Raw genomic sequence first — 18,718 nt, 5'->3', positions numbered from 1 at the left:
CAGCACACAGCTGCCCAGGCAATCCCCAGGGAGTCAGAAACAATGCAGCAAACTGGGACAACCTGGCAACAGGGAAAACTAAGGTGGATGAGGGCTAGGAAGTGCAAACATGAAGGACAATTTTAAACAACACAGGACTGTATGTCACAGCCCCCTCTGAGCTTGCAGCCTGAGAGTCAGGCAGCTCTTCATATAAAGGGCAGTCTCAGCCGCTATCACTTAGGCAGTGATGGAGGCAATTGGCTATTGGAGGCCCAAAGATCAGAAGGAAAGAGTGGACAGCCACCAGCTGAGGCAATGTGAGAACCAAGAATAGGAAGAATGCAGATGTCCTGAGGCCCAGGTTTTTGCCCTTGACACAAAGATTTGGTCACCTCTTTGAAACAGAGTCACCTGCGGCAGCCCGATGTTGGTTTCTGTTCAGGACCACAAGGCCAGGAAGGGGCAAGTGTAGCAGGATTGGTGCTCAGTTTAGCATTTAACCAAATCACGCTTTGCTAGGGGCAAGGTGACGACAGCAATTGCAGCCTGGTTTGCAGGAAACTTCATGCCAGGGAAGGGAGAGAGCAGAGAATCCAGAGCAGGGTAGATGAAGGCTTCTGGTCCCATTTGAACAAATGTGCCAGTGGCCAGACCAGCTGCAGAGGGGAAACCATAGAGAAGAAAGAGCATCTGCAGTCATTGCACTTGCCAACAAAGCATGAGGTGACCTGACCACCCTCAGGAGCAAGTGACGCGTGAGCTACTGAAGGTACAGTGTGAGACAGTCTGATTGCCAGAGCTCTAAGACACCATGCTTTGAAGTGAATGGATGTGATTTGTCCTGCAGCCAAGCTGCAGGAGAAATGCTAAATCACATCTCAAGAATACCCTAGGACACCTCTCCCCATCAGCATCCTTGAGGTTTTGGGACTGTGGCATACTATGCTCTCTCCCTGCCCTGGCCTTTCTGTCCTGCTCTATCACTCATCAATCGCAGCCGCGGGGCACCGGCCGGGGCAGCAGAGATGCAGATAGACCTGCAGGGATGCTGCACTGCTCTGATAGCACAATCAGGCCATCACACGTGGTTTCCTGGATGCTGGGTACAGCTGGTCCCAGGGTATAAAATCGGCCCTTGGGCACTGGGAGTCTCAGACTTCCACACGTCTTGGCAGGAGTGTCCAGCTGCGGGAAGAAATGTGCCAGCTCCAGCAGCTGCCGGTCCTGCGGCTCCTGCTTTCCTGCCCATGGGCCAATGCCAGTAAGCCGGGATGCTGCAAGCTGCTGGTATGGGCTCTGACCTCAGCAGCCACTGGCTCATCCTGTGGTGGGGTGTCTTGCAGGTGCTCTATGGGGTCAGATTGTAGGGGGCCATGAGGCTCAGCCCCACTCCCACCCTCACATGGCATACCTGAAGATAGAATGGATTTTCTGCGGAAGCTTCCTGGTTGCCCCTAACTGGGTGATGACAGCTGCACACTGTGAGGGGTGAGTACTTCATACAGAAGCTTTATCCCCTTCTTCCTCCCCTAAACTGTGAGGTCCGTTACTGGAGTAATTCTGGAGTAGGCTTCTCTTCTTCCTGTGCCGAGCAGCTCTCTCCACCTGCCTGCAAAAGGGGAGGGATGCAGGTGAGACCCAACCTGTTTTTCCCCTCCTCCCCTCTGCTGCCACAGCCAGGAATGCCACAGTCACCCTGGGGTCTCACAACATCTATGAACCAGAAGCGACCCAGCAGATCCAGGGAGTTCTCAGCTACAGTCCACACTCTGAATACAGCTCCAACACCTCGTCTAACGACATTGTGCTGCTCAAGGCAAGGCAGTCCTGCAGCAGGCAGTGGGTCGGAGGGTAGAGTGGGGTTGTGTGTCTAGCAGGGTCTGGGCTGAGCACGTTATTGCTGTTAGCTCCTTCTGCAAACCATCAGCTCCTTCTGCAAACCATCAGCTGCTTCTGTGCTGGAGGCAGGCAGGAACGGGAGGGACCTGGAAGGGAACCCCGGGCAGGGCTTGGAGCCGCATGCCCTATTCGCAGCAGCTCACCAGAGCCTGCGGTGCTGTGTGTCCTGGTAGACCTCCCCTACCTCTGTGCACAAAGTGTCCTTCAGCTGTTCTGCTTATAGCCTTCTCCAAAGACCTTGCTTTCTCCTGCTGACAGCAAAGGCCACTCTCAATGACTATGTCAAGACTATTCTACTGCCCAAGACTGACAGTGACCTCCCCACAGGCACCAAGTGCAGCATAGCCGGGTGGGGCCCAATCGATGACGACCAGACAACCAGCAAGCTCTCTGAAACCCAAGTCTTCATCTACAGCCACAGAAAATGCATCCGCTTCTTTCTGCATCTCGACACCGGCATGGTCTGTGCTGGCAGCTTCCACGAGCTCAGGGATTCCAGCCAGGTATGGGCTGCTGACGGGCTGGGGGCTTGGCCATAGGGCAGATGGACTCTCTGGTAGCAGGGGCTGCTGCTGGCACAAACTTAGCTGGTTCCCAGCAAACGTGACAAGCATTTAATTTGTAGCTCCCTTATGGGCTAGCTCTCTGGGTGCCCTGACACCACGGCCCATGCACAGTCCCAGGGGTAGAGCCCCAACTTGCCAGCTCCGGACACCTCCCCCAGCTCGGTGGGCATGCGGGGCAGGGGTAGAGACACAGCCCTGCTGGCAGTGCCTGGGCAGGCAGGGACCGAGGTGAAACCTCTTCCCACAGGGAAGAGGCCTCTAAAACTAAAACCAGTCTCTCATCTGTCCTCAGGGAGGTTCTGGTGGGCCTCTGAATCACACAGAATCACAGAATGTCAGGGATTGGAAGGGACCTCAAAGGATTATCTAGTCCAGACCCCCTGCCGGAGCACCTACCTGCCCACCTCTGGTATGCAATAAGGTGGCACAAGGCATTATTTCCTTTGGATATGACACCCCACCCGGGGTCTACACCCACATCTCTGAGTACCTGCCCTGGATCAAAAGAACCCTGAAGAAGTAGCAGCAGCAGCACTCGCTCCAGCGTTGGTGCAGCCCTGGAGACTGCACTGGTTTTCTTCCTGCCCCTGCTGAAGGCCTGAATCCCTCCTCTCTCCTTGGGAACCCGAGTGATCTGATGGCTGCACACGGGAGTCCCCTTGTCCCTGTTCTGGGGCTGCTGGCTGTCCCATTGCCTGCCCATCTCAGGCAGCTGGTTCAGGGCCATGTTAGATCACCCTGGCAGAAGCAGGATCATCCCGTATGGCGCCAGGAAGAGGCTGTGCTACAAACGGACCCTGGTTCCTTTGCAGATAACCCTATTCCTGCTTGAACCTTGCTGCACTTAAAACACCCACAGTAAACTCCGAGCTGTTTCTCAGCGTGTGTCTTCTTTCTCATACTTTGGCCCAGGAAGAAGGCAGGGAGGGTCTAGCTGGTGAAGGTGAGAGGTTGGCCTGATGGGACGGAGGCAGTCATAGCTCTGCATCCTCTGAATTGCTGGCAGACTTGGAGAACAAGAGCTACAGTTGCCCTTTCTGGGGTCATGGGGATGAGTGTGTGCGGGAAGAGAAACTGTCCAGGTAGGAATGGGATGGGAAAAGTGATGTGCACACACTCCGTCACCAGCTTCAGCTATGTCACTGCATGCCTGGGAGCAGCTGATGGCCAGGATGTGGTGTGTCAGCAGGTACCAGGGGTCAAAAGCTGCTGTTCCCTGCAGAGCTATGACTGTCCCCTCTGTGGGGACCTTGTGCCTGGGTGACGTTACGCCCTGGGACGTAGGGCAGTCAAGACAGCAGGCTGGGTCACAGGGGAAACCAGGTTGGTCTTTTCAGCTATCTTAGAGGTAAGAGGCTCCAGCAGGTGAAGGGAGCTGGACTTCTTTTGCACTGTGCTGTTCCTGCCCCCCCCTTGGGTGTGGGGCAGGTGGCAGCTGAGATCCCGGGGACGGGGCTTTAGGGATTGCACTGAAAGGGTTGGTAAAGGGCTTGGGCTCACCAACGTGCCTGACCCTCGCGCCGCTTCCTGTTTCCCTCCCATGCCGACTGTAGCAGGAGAGCCCGACTCTCCCAGGGGAAAACAAGGGCAAGTCCCAGCTGGGAGCTGCCTGCCTTGGAGCTCTTGGAGTTTCTGTCCCTCGCCAGAAGGCAAGCCCAGCCCTAGCAGCACAGCATAAGTAGAGACTGTTCTAGCAGTAGCAATAAATCACAAGGGCTTGTGACTCCCCTCGCCCAGGTGATGCTCAGAAGTGACCTTCTCCCCACAAAGGATGCTTTAGCAGCATTTTCAGACAGTCCCTGCACTGGAGTCTGAGTAACTTGCACCAGCCCCTCCTTCCACGGCCTGCACTGGGTGTAAATCTGCCCGAAATCTGAGCCCTGGTCTCTGTTGTTCCAGCTGGTTTCTGATGTCTCTCACACACAGATAGGGGAGTGCAGACACTTTCCTGGAGGAGATGACAAGGGCCAGAGGCTGCGCATTAGTAAATAACTGGGCTGCAGAACTGCCTGGTGCAGGATGACAGATGTCTGTGCAAGTTCAGGAGGACACCAGACTGGTTTGCAGTGGGGAAACCCAGTGGGGAACTTTAAACATACAGAAACTGCACGCAGCTCCAGGGAATTGGACACTGCCTTGTTCTCACAGTCCTTCTGAAGCTCCCACTAACCACCTCTGCCAGAGGTAGATGGTCTGCAGTCCAGCCCTGCGTGTCTGCTCTTATGTAGTCCCTGTTCTCACCTGGGACAAAGGGAAACTACGTCACCTTTGCCTTCAGCACCCATGCCATCCTGGGGAGACAGAGAAGGGTCCATAGTTTGGGCTTCTGCTAACAGCTGCTATCAGCTACTTAATCGGCGAGTGAAAAGGCTGCAACTGCTTATCTGGGTAGTACAAATCTTTGTCACGTCAGGGTTTTCCTTGAAGCTCCAGCTGCTGCAGTCTTCGCACGAGAATGGCAGCTTTTCGCTTGAAATCGGGTTTTGCCCTGTGGCACTGGGGGCAGAGAGGAAAGCAAATTTACCGGCAGCCAGTGAGGGCAGCAAGGGCTGTGCCAGCCCATCCCGTCACCGCCACCGCTGGGGAAAGAACCGTTCTGGGTGAGTGCACACACAGGCTCCTCTTCCTCTGGAGCCTGAGCCTTGGTGCCAGCGGGGAGGCAAGGGGACATTGTGGGGCTGGGGGAGCGTGTTCAGTGATCTGCCACCAGCCCTTCCTCTGGCTCGGTCCCTCTCACCGTGGGCTGGAGGCGGAGGTGGTGCAGCTGCTGCGGGGCTTGGTCCAGGGAAAACAGATCCCTGCCCTGCACTGCAGAAAGGCACCTGGCACTTGTTTGACGTTTAAAAACCACCAGGTTATCTCTAGCCAGTGAAAGGGCAGAATCCCAAACCTGCACCCCTGTCGCCATCCACCCTCAACACAACAGAGGGAAAGTGAGCCCCTGACCCAGGGTCAAAGAAGTAGCCTCTGTCTTCTCTCACGCTGGCTCCCCAGTTTAATGGTGAGCAATCACATCTGGAAAGAAACTGAAAATGGTGTCTTTTGCTGTACAAAGCAGAGCCCTAAGTCAGCAGCTGGTGCAGAACAGAGACCTCATGGCAACAGCAGCAGTTGTGCTGCTGAGGCCACGCTCACGAAGCTGCTGTAACGACTTCTTGCCCTCACGTAGCCATGACCAGTGTGGCGTTATAAATGCACTCACACTAATTTTGCACTATTAACCAGGACACATCTACTAAGAAAGAGCAGGAGGGTCCTCAACTGCCACAGCACAGTCTTTGGAACCAATACATTGAGTGAAAGAAATCTTGTTCTTGCAGAGCTCTTGATAAAAATCAAGAGAGTTTGCAAGTGCACAACAACAAATACAAGCTGCAAGGGAAGAGCACGCTGGCAGGCAAAGTGATGAGGGTGGGTATGCTCCCTACAGCTTCCAGCTCAAAGGCAATGGGTTAAAACTGGCTCTGGGTTTACAAGGACGTCAGATACCCCAGACCGGGCCCAAGATGAAGGTGGGTTGATGCCCAAGGGTAAGGCTGACTGAATTCCCCTCTCAGATTGCTGAGGCATGCAATTTGCAGATAGATTAATCAGATGAGTCTGACTTCTGTGGTTTCCTGGAGTCTAGTCTCAGGCTATAAAACCTTGTTGGGAGCAGGAAGAGACCCCAGCTGCAGCCTCACCTCCAGGGGATCCAGTGAAGCCGAGAACACCATGATGAAGCACCTGCAGAAACTCCTGCTCTCCCTCCTGCTGGTGACATGCCCCCCGGCTAAAGCCAGTAAGTAGAGCGGCTGGGAGGCAAGGAGGGGACTGAGGAAGGAAGATTCCCAAACTGCGCATCCTGTGCCCTGTGTCCTCCCATCTCCTCACCCTCAGTCCCATCTGTTGCAGACTACTCTTGGAATCGGATAGAGCGAGGAGGTAAAGCCAAGGCTCTCTCCACGCCTTATGTGGCCTATCTGCAAGGAAAGAACAATCAGTTCTGCGGAGGCTTCCTAGTGGCCCCGAACTGGGTGATGACAGCGGCTCAGTGCTTCATGTAAGTTTTTGCTATGTTCGTACAGCACCCGGCGCAACGAAATTGTTACACTGCCATAATCTGGGTAACGTCTCCTAGACGGAGGTCTAACAGTTTGAGTCACCTCCTTCACGACTGTGGCCAAACTCTTTCCCTAGCAAGGAGTGCAGGCTGTGCTGCTGGGACAGGGCAAGGCGAGGGGGGAGCACCGAAAAGCAGGGGTGTGTGTCTACAGCTGTCCCTCGAGCCATCCTTCCCTACGTCCCTCCCCAGCCCACATTCAGATACTCACCTTCGTTTTTTTTATTCCCCCTCCTATTCTTCCCAGACATCAACAATGAGAAGTCAGATCAGCTTCTTCCTTTGCTGTTGCCGACCTGCTGGCGTAGCAGGGATTGCTGGTGTCGGGCTTTGCCCTTTCTGCTGCCAAAGCTCTCCGAGATTGTTATCAGAATTAATAATCCCTTATGTGCAAGCTGCTTGCCTAGCTCTCTTCCATCTTTCCAGCTGGAGAAACTGGGACGTGGACAGGCAAGAGGGCTATTCTAGAGGTGCACGACTCTGAGTGTAGCTACTACACCCCTCAGGGCTGACAGCTCTGCCCTGGTGCCAGCACCCCGGGCACAGGGCCAGTCCCCACATCTGAGCAGCAGAGAGGAGGATCAGCAGAACCCCGGAGCCCCGATGCCCAAGACTCACCTGCTAGATTGAGAGGGACTCCCACTCACACCCAGGGTCCCTCCCAGTTTTCCTAAGGCAGCTCCTTCTGCAGATGATGTTGAGGCCAGTAAAGGCACGTTGGCGCAGAGCAGGGTCCTGACTAGAAATCCCTCCTTGGTGCCATGGACTTCCGTGGGCGTAGTCCACCTTCCTTAGCACACAGCAGCAGCATTAGACCAAATCCACTCAGCTCGAGATCCAGAGGTAAAGTAACCCTTGGAGAGCTCCAGTCTGTCAGATGGGAACTTGCTCAGCCTCTTGGCTGGGCAGATTCACTGGCAGAGCTCCTTGCCCCCACCATCCTTCTTTCAAGGCCAGCCGGTCTCTCCTGGCCATGCCCCTGGGATGTGCTTCAGTGCTACCAGGGAATATAGGAGAAAACTAATGACATACACTGTGCTTGATTTTACCAGACACAAACCTCTGACTGTCATCCTTGGAGCCCACACAATCCAGAGGAGAGAGGAAAACTGGCAAACATTCGAAGTCCAAGAGTATCACTGCCACCCAGACTTCATGAGTCCTAAGACGGGAAATGACATCCTCTTGCTGAAGGTAACTCCCTGCCTGGAGCACCTGTATGGTCCCATCTGCCTGACATGCAGGACTGAGCTGTAACCCTGGAGCAGGAGGGGACAGCCTTCATCACAAAGCATTTATAGACCAAGCACTTATTTCTGTATTCTCTGTCCCCTTGCCCAGCTGAAAGGCAATGCCACCAGAAACAGCTACGTTAGGACCATTTCCTTTGAAAGATCAAAAGTCCGTGGTGGGACTGTGTGCAGTATAGCTGGCTGGGGCTACAAAACACCCGCTGTCACGTTACGCGAAGCTGCCGTCACCATCATCAAAGAAAGGGACTGCCTCAACCACTACCCTGGACTTGCTGACAACTTGATTTGTGGCCGCAGTGGCTCTGCTGGAGTACCTGAAAAGGTCAGTCTCTGACTTAAGAGAGTAGAAGGCTGCAGGGGAGGCTTCAGCCAGGTGCTGGCCACAAACCTGATCTGGGCTAAAAGAACTTCACTGAAAAGGTACCATCTAAAATTGCTTCTTGTTGTCCCCTCGCTCTTCCCCCACCATCAGTCCGTGCTTCCTCACCAGCATCCCTCTCTCTTGCTGTCCTGGCATAAGAAGTGCCCTGGGTCTCAATCTCCAAGGATCGGACCCTCAGAGGATCAGCAGCGTACCCACTGACTCCAGGCATCATGCTCAGCCCTGGCTGAAGCAGAAAGGACAAGGAGATCCTTGTCTTCCCACAGCAGAGGACCTAAGAGTCTGTAACAGGACAACAGCTTGGCCAAAGAGGGGTTTGCCCAAAGTGTCATGGCTGGTCTGAGTATGTTTTGTAGAGCTCTGCAGCCAGCAGAAGTGCAGAAATTAAGCGATACTTTAAGCTTCAGCGTTTGCCCAGCTGTAGTTGTGCTGGGTCCCAGACAAAACTGCCAATGGTCCCTTTTGAACCCAGAGCTATCCACACCCACCGTGAGTCCAAGCTTCTCTTGGGGAAGCTCTGTCCTGACATTTGGAGCCTCCCTGTTCTTTGCAAACGCACCCTTTTCCTGGGGACCCCACATATATCAATGCTGATCTCTCTCCTCCATTTTACAGGGTGATGCTGGGGATCCACTCGTCTGCAACAACAAAGCCTATGGCATCTTCTCCTATAGGCATAACAATTGGCCTGGTTTCTACACACACATTGCTTCCTACCTTCCCTGGGTTAACAGTGTCATGAAGTGAGCATGAACCCACTCTCACCCCCCGCTGCTGCCCTGGAAAACTCACGCTTCAGGGCCCCATGCTCACCTGCTTTTTCTTCCTTTCTCCCAGAGAAACGTCTTCCACTGATCCTCAGGGACATGGCAAGGACTTTGTGACAAAGCCAAACTGTGGCAGGATGGGGCTCGGTGCAGAGGTTGCACCTTGACTGCGTTGGTTCCCCGTGCAAGCCGGGGAGCGCGCGTTTATGCAGCGTGTGCTCCCACACTTGGCTGCTCTAATTTACCCCTCTGTCAATCTGCTTGTGGCTACAGGTCTAGAAAGGAAGCAGCAGGACAGCCCGGAGTGAGGTGGCAGCAGCTGTTGGGATATCTGCCTTCCTTTGGGAATGGCCGTACGATTAGATCGGTGGGATCCAAAGAGCAGCCTCCTCCCTGCCCCGTGCATTTGTGACATCAGACGCCTGGGTCTCCTTTGCCCAAGCCCTGGGGTTAGAGGGTTTCCCCAGCTCCAAGGAGGATGCTTTCAGCTCCTGCTTCACTACTGCTGCTGTCCCCTACCTCTGAAACTTTCTGCCTCCTTTCTCCCCTCTTGCTGTAGCTGCAGTATTGTAAGAACACATAAAACCAATAAATTGCATCTGCATTTGAAAGCCTTTTTCCTTCTATGATTTGGGTTTCTCTTGGCCACTGGCTCCAGTCCTGAGCAGCTCAGAAGAAAGTCGCTGCTCAAATAGCTGAATCTCAAGCTGGATGTTTCTACCTTGACCGGAGGCCTCCATTTTCTATCCCACCTAAGCCCCAGAATAGGTGTCAAGTCTGGTTTTCAGGGCAGGGGAAGCCTCTTGGCCTCCTCCCCCCAGTGCGGAGCGCTCAGGCAAAACTGAAAACGATGGTAATCAGTCATCTCTGGGCAGGAGATCGTCTTCCTCCCATACGCTGCAGTGCGAGCAGGCAGGAGAGCAGGGGAGGGGGCTCTGAGCACACGGGGTCCCTGGGGCTGCGGCAGCACTTGCAGCATGTGCAGAATTAGCCCATCTCATCACAGGCAGCCTGCCCGCAGAGCACAGCAGGGCAGGCACGCTGCCAAGGCTCCACGAGAGGATCTGTGCCGCGGGGCTGTGCCAAGCCTTCCGCTGCCTCCGGCGCTCTCAGGCTGTTGGACACGCAGGGAGCCGCAGCTCGCGTTGACGGCACACACGTTCGGCTGCTCCAGCCACACAGCTGCCTGGAGCAGCGCGCTACCGCAGAAGGAGGTGAAGTACTGGACCACGTCTCAGGCAGCAATTGTGTCCTCCAGGAGGCTGGTCTTGCTCAGAAAGAGGATCCCTGGTGTGCTCCAGAGCCAGGGCAGCCCCAGGCAGAGCCAGGCTCTCCACCACTGCATTCTGCGGTGAGGGGGGCACACACAGAGACCGCTGTCCCTCTCAGGCAGACATCCAGCTCACCAGCCTCCAAGAGCACTCTGCCAAACTCCACCGCCCCTCTGCAGAGCGGTGACGGTAGAGATGGCTCACACTCCTCACTGACACTCACCCACCTACCCAGACCACCAGACGAGCTCCTTCACCAGCACTTCCTGGCACAGCCTGCCAGCCTCTCGGCTCCTTGCTGTTGGCTTCCAGGCAGCAGTCACATTCAGTGAGGGAGGCCAGATAGGTGAGAGCAGTCCAACTCTCAAAGCAGCAGATCGTTTCTTCTGCTCTGACTTCTGCCCACCTACATCCATGACCCTGCCAGGATGGAGGGTCACCTGCAGCCAGGGCCACAACGTTTTCCTTTCTTCTTTGGGCAGGCAGTGATCCCTTTGACAGGGATCATGGATGCAGAGCCTCCCAGGACTGTGCTGCCACATCTCAACAGGTTACCAGACATCAAGTGAATTACTAAACATAATCCCAAACACACTCTTGGCCTGCCAAGAGCAAGTGAGCAGAAGCCTTACCAAGCCACCTCTTGGCTTGGGCAGAGGACTCCTGTCCAAGCACCAGAAGCAGATGGAATTCAATCCCTTGAAATTCAAGATGCAGGCAGTATTTTGAACAAGAGAGGGCTTTGACAGGAATCCTCCCAGCTGAGGTGTGGAGCTTGATTCATACCCAAGCAGTGGGTAACAGAAAAAGCAGTCAGACAGCTGAAGACATTTAAGCAACCATTGGAGAAAAATGGGATAAAATCTGACTCTATTATTAGACGTACTCAGGTAGTTTTGTAGCATATAGAGGTTTTGAACTTGACAGTATCTGCATTATTCTAATTGGATAGAAAAGAGTGTGGGGGCGGGGGAGAAATCTGTTTCAAGCACAGGAATCGAACATATTTCTTGAGATTAGAACAGACAAATGAAATTCTAAATTCAAGACTAGGGGACAAAGTTTACAAAACTGCTGATAAGAACGTCTGTCTTTTTGAATCCAAACTTGATCTGAAAGTTTTGATCAAGCCAAATTTCACCAACCAGGTCCTGTTCTTAAATCATTTTAAGCCTATAGGTACACTTCATCCTGATTACAGAAACACAGTCTCCAAAGTTTTTGAAAAGTATTGAAGTTTTTATGTTAAAAGAAAACCCCTCATGGCTTTTCTTTTTCAAGGTGTGCCTGTGGGAAGCGTTCACCTTTCCTTACGTTCACCTTTCCGTAAAGCGGACTTGTTAGAGCCCATATAATATCTGCAGCAGCTCTGCAAACAAAACACTAGACCAAAGATTTTAAGATTCCAAGTACTTTCCAAACCTAGTAATTCAAAACAGATTAACACCCCCCCCCGTCATTAACGTGACTACGGACAGCTGTAACCGAGCGCAGCCCCGGGCGGCGGTTGCCGCAGGGGACGCTGCACGGGGAGCAGCTCTGCGCCGGTTTGACGTGCGCACAGTGCCCTCTCCGGGCTCGCAACAGCGCGTGTTCGTCAGGGCTCTGTTTCTAAACTTCGGAATTGATCCCGAAAAACGTGCCTTTAAAAACCTTTTTCAACAAAGCCTGAGACTGCAGTTTGGAAGAAAATTCGCGGCTAAGCTAAGAAAGGCACCTCTCTCCCCTCGGGTTCTTTACAACATTTAATGTGCTCTGAATCGTGTTGCAAAGCTGACATCGAGCTGAGACTTCTTTTCTAATCAGGCTGCCTAATCCTTCCCAGAAGAATTCCAAGGATATTCTTATCCTACATCATCCCTACTTTGCAAAGAGCCTCACTGAAGCTTTCAGCTGTTTGCCATATCAGAGGTCGAAGGGCTCAGCCACTGGGAGGGAGTATATGAACCAGCACAGCAGGAGAGACCTGCCTTTTGGATGCTTCGTACAAACACCATTTATTTCCAGGGCCAGGGGCTATAAAAACACACCTGAGAGGAAGGGAGGAGCAATTCTGGGAGCAGTGCATAGGAGTGGCCAGTGACAACAGACAATAGCACCTGACCGAGCATGCAGAACAGCCCCCAGGCTGCATCTGTAGTGCCTGCTGAGCAACAGCATTTCCCATCTCGGGAGCGAGGTTACCCAGAGGCTTCCAAACAGCCCAAATGCTGAGTCCTGTCACACAGCCCAGTATGCGAGCCATAAAAACTCTTCAGGAGCCAAGAGTTCTCAACCCAAGGTGATACAGACGTTACAAAAATTGCTTGAAGAGGTTTAAATTCTTGATCAGACTGCATCACAGAAGATAAAACAGCTCAAAGACAGCTATACTGAACTGATACACCTGAGGACAGCATGCAGATGAGTTCATTTCAGAAATTGCTAAAGATGATAGCTTTTGCTGGGAAGCTACTGAGATATCATGGACAGGAGACCACACATACAATTTATTTTCAACTAGCTTTAAAAAACGGAGAAAAAAGGAAGACGACTTTGTCCAAGGGATTTCTGGAAACCTTCATTTTCATCCTGACTGTTTCCTATCAGTTCTTACCGCTTTTGTTTGCAGGGACACATACATTATAAAAGCTTTATTTTATTTTTTAAAACCCTTTTCTCCACCTGCATTCCAAAGCACTACCTTCAGAAACAGGTAACTGCAGTATGTATTCGAATGCCTTCACACAAGAAGAGATTGGTTTCTAGAATGGAGGGACTCATGATTTCCACGTTATATCCTTGAGCTATCTGGAGCTTACCACAGTGACTGCTGGGTGTGATAAAAGTAGGCAATGAAATAGCAGGCAGGACCCAGCAGCCTTCAGCGGACAGATGTGCTGCACAGGAAAGCAAAAACAGCTGAGAGTGCTGGATGGACGCCGCTCGCTAAGCCTGGGGTCCAGGAAGTCCCCGCTCTTGACTATCAACGAACAGGTGCCATTCAGACAAGCCGAGCGGGTACCGTGCCTCTGACCTGCATGCCACAGCCTGCAGAGTCCTGCCTAAGGCAGCTGGGGGTCAGGCTAGACACGGGAGAGAAAGCTGAAGTGAAAGGAGGGAGGCATTATACTCCTGCTTTATAAATTTCATACGACTTTTTATTCTTCTCACGCTGGACAGATGCTTCCCTAGCTTTCCCAAGACAGCAAACATAACGCTCAAAGAGTTTTCTCCTGCTATGAGGACAACAGCTGTCCAAGGACAAGGCAAATCTCAAATTCTCTCTGCTTTGCCCTGTTCTTCTGCATGGGATTTTTTTATATGAAAAAGACAAAAATTTATTTCCTTAACGTCTGGGTCCACCTATGCACACAATCTCAAGGACCTGTTCTGGTCTTTGCAGTGACATCTAACAGCCAGGTCTGAAATGACTTGCAGCACTAACAGAACCTCAGGCTCTGGGCCAGCACACCTTACCAAAAAACTCACCTGGCCCACAGCCCGCTTCAGGCTGCCCTCTTTTCCCACGAGTCCTCCAAGAGCAGGCTGAAGGTGGAAGGAATTGTCCAGGCAGCAGCACACTGCTCCATGCCACAGTGGGTCCTGGGTTCCCAAGACTTCTCCTTGCAGGATGGGGCACCTTCTTGCACAGGACAAAGAAGTCGAGGGCCTCTCAGCCCGAGCTGCTGAGCTGGAGGCTGGGAGCTCACTGTCTTGCTGGAAGCAGTTTATTCAGTCTTTGTTTGAGGGGCCCTTGGGAAAGGCAGCAACTGTGAGCGATTGCTCCATCGGCTGCTGCTCCCAGCTGCCTCTTTCCCTGGGCCCCTCCACGACAGGCAGGGACGCAGCCTCCTGCATCCACGCTGAGCAAGCTGCAATGCTTCGGAGGCAGCGCCGGTGCCGCAGCCTGCGGCACGCTCCGGCGGCGGGCACACGTGTCACGGCTGGAGGCTGCAGAAGGGCCCTCCCACAGTCACCTGGGAATACTGGGCATTAGTTTTAAGACTTCAAATTCCTCCTTGAATAGTCTGAATTTGTCACTGTGCTTTATTTAAACAGAGCATATTATATTCTCTTTGCAAAGAATGGCAAAACACGTGACCCACGTGGAGCCGAAGGAAAAAACCAACAAACCAAACACGCTTCTTTCAGCTACCACCCCAGGCTTCACGGCCGGCGAGAGCAGCGAGCGACTTGGGAAAGCAACGCGCGTCCACCCTTAATTGGAAACCAGCCACGACACAGGTGCCTGCCAGTACCACGGCCAAACCAGGCTGGAGTGATCTTCCTGGTTCGAGACGGAACACGGCATCTCAGGCGGCCCAGTACCTGCGGCCTCACCTCTGCATTACTGACACAGAGGGAGAACGCCCTCGGCCGCGGCTTCCTGAGAACACGGGAAGCCTTACACAGAGCAACTTACACATCTCTACCCACTCCCAGCTGATTTAATCTGAAATTCCTGGGGAACAATCCTAGAGAAGAAGAATTAAATTCTAGGAACTCCATCCCAGGAAATCCCTTCGTGAAAGCTTCCACAGTCATCCATCCTTGGACTCCTGAAGGGAGAAATTTAAGCAGCTTTTCATATTTCAGTCCCTGTTATTAACAAACAAGACTGGAAGCAGGGCTGGTCTCACCAACATTTCTCCTGTTGGCAACACAGAGCCTGCAAGAAACGTGCCTGAAATCAGCTGACAGTACAACGAGAGGCAGCAGCGAACACTGACAACTTCACTTAGCAGTTGTACTCCAAAATCCTGTAAAATTTTAAGTCAAGGTGCCACCATTGCATCCATACATCTTAAAATCCTAGTCAGCCACTCCTTACAGTTCAGAATTGTTTGTACAGTATGTTATATATAGTTATAGCACATTACACCTTATATTTACCAAAACACTTTGTTTCTATGCCTCAGCATCCTGGTTTTCTGAGCAGGGACAACATTTGTCGTTAGGAGGGCAGAGCGTGCTCCGTTCGGATGCCAGTCCCACAGGGAACAGAGCTGTTCAGTCAGCCAGGAGAAGGGTGAGAGGAGGGACAGGAGTGAAGAAACGCATACATGACCACCATGGCTTTTAGGAACAAAATTTATTCCAATTTCAAACAGAGAATTTATTTCAGGAGAAAGATATGAAAATCAATTTCCATCAGATATTTCTGTAGTAAGGGTTGTTGCCCAGCAGTCAGAGTGGGATCATTCCAAGAAACAATCACACTCCTGGACTGGAATGAGACAGTTTGGAGCCTGAATAGATCCTGACACTGGGCATCTTATTCAGAAACTCCTTTACCCTACCCTCTTCCCTCCCCCCACCCCAACACGCACAACAATACATGCATTGCAAATGACAAGGTTTAAAAACAGCATTTTATATAGTATCTTTTTAAATAGGCTAATGTTTAAATTGTCTTAAATCAGGATCCTATAATATACAAGTATAACCAAATAATTTCCACCACATTGGCACTTGTAAAGAGTCTCTGGCACTACTAAAGAAGGGGCATTGGCACAAACCATACTCTTATAAAACCGGGTGCTGCATCACACACTTTATCTCTGCTGGACTCTAACGACCTGGGCGCTGTACAGTACAATACAATGGTCAGCACACTCCGGAAGTACTTTTTTTTTTTAAACCAATAAAACACATGAAGAAAACCCATAGTTGAACGCAAGGCAACAACAAGAGACCAAAGAATCCAACTCCAGGAGAAGGGGAGACAGGCAGAAAGGGCAGGAGCTATCTGACACGCTGAAGCAGGAAGGGGCTGTTGCTCACCAGGTAGCCAATCCACACAGAATGGTGCAAAGAAATGGGATGGTTCTCTCCTCACTGACTTCAAGTTTCAAACTGGTTCAAAGTATGTTGGTTTCTTCAGCAGAACAAAGATAAAAAGTGCACAAGGAGCAGAGGTTAGCCAAGAGACAACTTCCTCAGACTCAAGATTCTAGATTCTCTACAAGAACCCAATTCCATTTCTTTTCTGAAGGTCATCTGCTGTCTCAACCTGCAGAAAATTCTGACTGGCCTCACTTTCAGAAAAGATTATATAGGCAAATTTGGTTTAAGGTTTGGCACTTCTGCTAGGGCAGGTATTTGCCAAAGGGCCAGCCAACAGAGACATGAACCAGTTCTGCAGGAATGTTTCGCTGGCCAAGCTGCAGGCACACAAGCTACTGCTTGCTAAGAAAAGCACGTGCTAACACTGCTGTCTTCTCACATGGAATACAGTCCACAGACAACTCCAGATTATGTGTACAAGCCTGACCTATTCCTCCTGTAATTCAGAATGAGGTTCCAGGAACTCATGAGACAACCATCACATAATGTTCCCCCCTTCCCTTTGCAATAATCATCACACCAAGCCAGTTATCAAGCCAACAGCTACACCAAGCAGGTGCTCAGTAAGGTACAGCACATGCCTAAATCCTTGTGCCCGTAGCCTCCCACAGTTCCCCATGAGAATGCAGATGCACTCTGCAAGAGAGAGAAGCGAAGATCCCTCCTCCTGTGCCAGGGCAGCAGCTCTTAAGGGGGAGGATATAAACCAAAGAAAGTTTCTGATTCAAGTGGAAGTACCACCATCATTCACCTTGGAAACAAACAAAAAAACAACTTCTGGGAAGTCATTTCCAAGAACTGTGTATCTCAGTGCCAGGTCTGTTTCTGGCCATAGTTGTAGTGTGAACCATTTACAAGAGGATCACAGAGTGGAAGAGGCTGGTGCTGCAATCTGCTTCCGATGAACAGCACTCAGAATACACAAAGATGATTATAAATTCCTCTTTATAGGACAGTTTCTACAAAATGGATCCTTTTGGCATAAAGACAAAAAAAGCAGTAAAATTGATGCAAAGCTGTCTGACACATGGGAATCCCTCTCATTCCTCCCAAGTGTTAAACGCAGTCCAGAGCATGGCTAGTCGAGAGAGATGATGTGTTTCCCCCAGCATCACCTCTCAGCCAGACTGGCTCTTCAGCTGTTGGTCCCATGGCCACTTGAGCTCTCTAATCACTCTTAGCAGAGCTTGCTTTCTTCTGTAGTGCCCTGAGACATACAGAGGCTTCCCTCAGCTATTCTGGAAAACAAGAAGGACCTATAAACAGAATTACTCAAAATTATGTCCCTCCATATTTTAGTGTTCCAGATCAAAGCATCTTAAGCATCTCAGACAGTTAAGATTTACTCTTACATGTTGTGCAAAACACTGATGTAGTGCTCTGTCTACAAAAGAGACAAAATATCAACAGCCCCCTTCAACAGTGCAGCTCATTTAGTCTTTATCTACTGGCAGCCTACTAGCATTCAAGGGGGCAATCTGGTCGATCCAGAGAATTTGGACCCAATGCTACTTGTTGGAATTGGAACAGAAGCATTAATGATGACTAAATGACACATGTCCAGAGGTGGGTCAGATTTCCCCATTTCCTACTCACTCGCCTTGCCACTGCAGACATCTTCCAGGCCGGCAACAGGTCTTCAGCACATTTGTTCACTTGCCTCAGCTCCTGGAAAAAGCTCTCTAATGTGCAAAGGCTGCACAACCTTCTGCTTAGTGGAGTTTCATTTGGCATCTAGAATCCAGAACTACTTCCACTCTACCTTCCACCTGCACCAGCAAACCCTGCTGTCTCTGCCTCTACTCTCCTGCAAAACAAAAGTGCAACCACAGCAGGGATTCTGGATTCCACAGCAGCCGCACGCTCCAGCCATGACTACTGTAACTCGATTATCACATGCACCCCGGAGCAAGTACGTGTGCAAGTCCTCCAAAGAGGATCCATACTCCTCTAAAGGGAAACACAGCAGCATGTGCCTCAGGGGAATGCACAAACAGGAGACAGAAGTGCCGCTCACTCCCTTAAAGAGCTATCCTCAATCTTTTCAAGTAAGAATCCTACCTGTGTCCCCAAGTTTGTCACCCACAAATTCTGGTCCTTCCTAAAAATCTGCAAGCTGAACAGGACTGAGGAGTTCTTACAAAGTCATTCAACACACTGGCACAAAAGGCAATAAACAAGGTTTGTTTGCTACTAGCAGCAAGAAAAGAACTAGAGGGTGGCATGAGACTACAATTTTCAATCCAGCCAAAGTCTGATGTTTAAATGCCACAATTACTCAGTGTGCTTTTGATATTTGCTGCATAGAGAAGTTGCTCACTTGATGTCATATATTCTACTCAACAAAACATAGTTTCTCTCTGCAAATTGAGCCTTGAATGCGCGCACATGCGCTTGTGGCACGGAGGGGGAATGCGTGTATGTGTGCGAAGAAAATAAAAACGAAAATAAAATAAAAAAGAACAATTACAGTCAGGCACTTCCCCAGGCTCAGCAGCTATTGCTCCAAGAGCTTCCATCATTTGTAGTCCATGAACAAAATACAGCAACACGTAGCAAACTATGTATAGAACATCAATAATTTAAAAAAAAAAAAAATCACAGTCTCCATACCTTTTATAATTGATAAGAAAAAAGAACTAAAACATATAAAGAATGGAACAGTGA

The 18,718-nt window shown here is 51.1% G+C and overlaps 2 protein-coding genes across 3 annotated transcripts; both read left to right on the top strand.

The window, feature by feature from the left end:
• Window positions 1-1,160: 1,160 nt before the first annotated feature.
• On the top strand, window positions 1,161-2,970 carry LOC104376191 (mast cell protease 1A). 2 transcript variants are annotated; one of them, XM_086627708.1, is made up of 6 exons: window positions 1,161-1,243; window positions 1,326-1,470; window positions 1,663-1,788; window positions 2,105-2,384; window positions 2,740-2,753; window positions 2,850-2,970. In XM_086627708.1, exons 1-6 carry the CDS (start codon window positions 1,180-1,182, stop codon window positions 2,968-2,970), a joined length of 750 nt encoding a protein of 249 aa, XP_086483834.1. In that variant the 5' UTR covers window positions 1,161-1,179. The 2 variants fall into 2 exon arrangements, with proteins under 2 accessions (XP_086483834.1, XP_086483836.1); XM_086627710.1 differs by having other exon boundaries at window positions 1,663-1,798; window positions 2,169-2,384.
• Window positions 2,971-6,164: 3,194 nt separating this feature from the next.
• LOC104376189 (granzyme-like protein 1) lies at window positions 6,165-8,950 on the top strand. Its single transcript, XM_086627867.1, has 5 exons — window positions 6,165-6,228; window positions 6,342-6,489; window positions 7,602-7,743; window positions 7,891-8,112; window positions 8,800-8,950. The coding sequence occupies exons 1-5, from the start codon at window positions 6,165-6,167 to the stop codon at window positions 8,929-8,931; spliced, it is 708 nt and encodes a 235-aa protein (XP_086483993.1). The 3' UTR covers window positions 8,932-8,950.
• Window positions 8,951-18,718: the final 9,768 nt, after the last annotated feature.

This window comes from Tauraco erythrolophus, chromosome 28 (genome assembly GCF_009769465.1).
Source record: "Tauraco erythrolophus isolate bTauEry1 chromosome 28, bTauEry1.pri, whole genome shotgun sequence".
Lineage (NCBI taxonomy): Eukaryota > Metazoa > Chordata > Aves > Musophagiformes > Musophagidae > Tauraco > Tauraco erythrolophus.
Note: the sequence above shows the minus strand (reverse complement) of the source record. Positions and strands in the feature narration are given on the sequence as shown.

Bases quoted from the DNA above. Each gene is read 5' to 3' on its own strand.
- LOC104376191 (XM_086627708.1), top strand. From the start codon at position 1,180: ATGTGCCAGCTCCAGCAGCTGCCGGTCCTGCGGCTCCTGCTTTCCTGC. The intron at 1,471-1,662 runs GTGAGTACTTCA...TGCCACAGCCAG, and splicing joins ACAGCTGCACACTGTGAGGG to GAATGCCACAGTCACCCTGG. The intron at 1,789-2,104 runs GCTGCTCAAGGC...TTCTGCTTATAG, and splicing joins ACCTCGTCTAACGACATTGT to CCTTCTCCAAAGACCTTGCT.
- LOC104376189 (XM_086627867.1), top strand. From the start codon at position 6,165: ATGAAGCACCTGCAGAAACTCCTGCTCTCCCTCCTGCTGGTGACATGC. The intron at 6,229-6,341 runs GTAAGTAGAGCG...CATCTGTTGCAG, and splicing joins ATGCCCCCCGGCTAAAGCCA to ACTACTCTTGGAATCGGATA. The intron at 7,744-7,890 runs GTAACTCCCTGC...CCCCTTGCCCAG, and splicing joins ATGACATCCTCTTGCTGAAG to CTGAAAGGCAATGCCACCAG.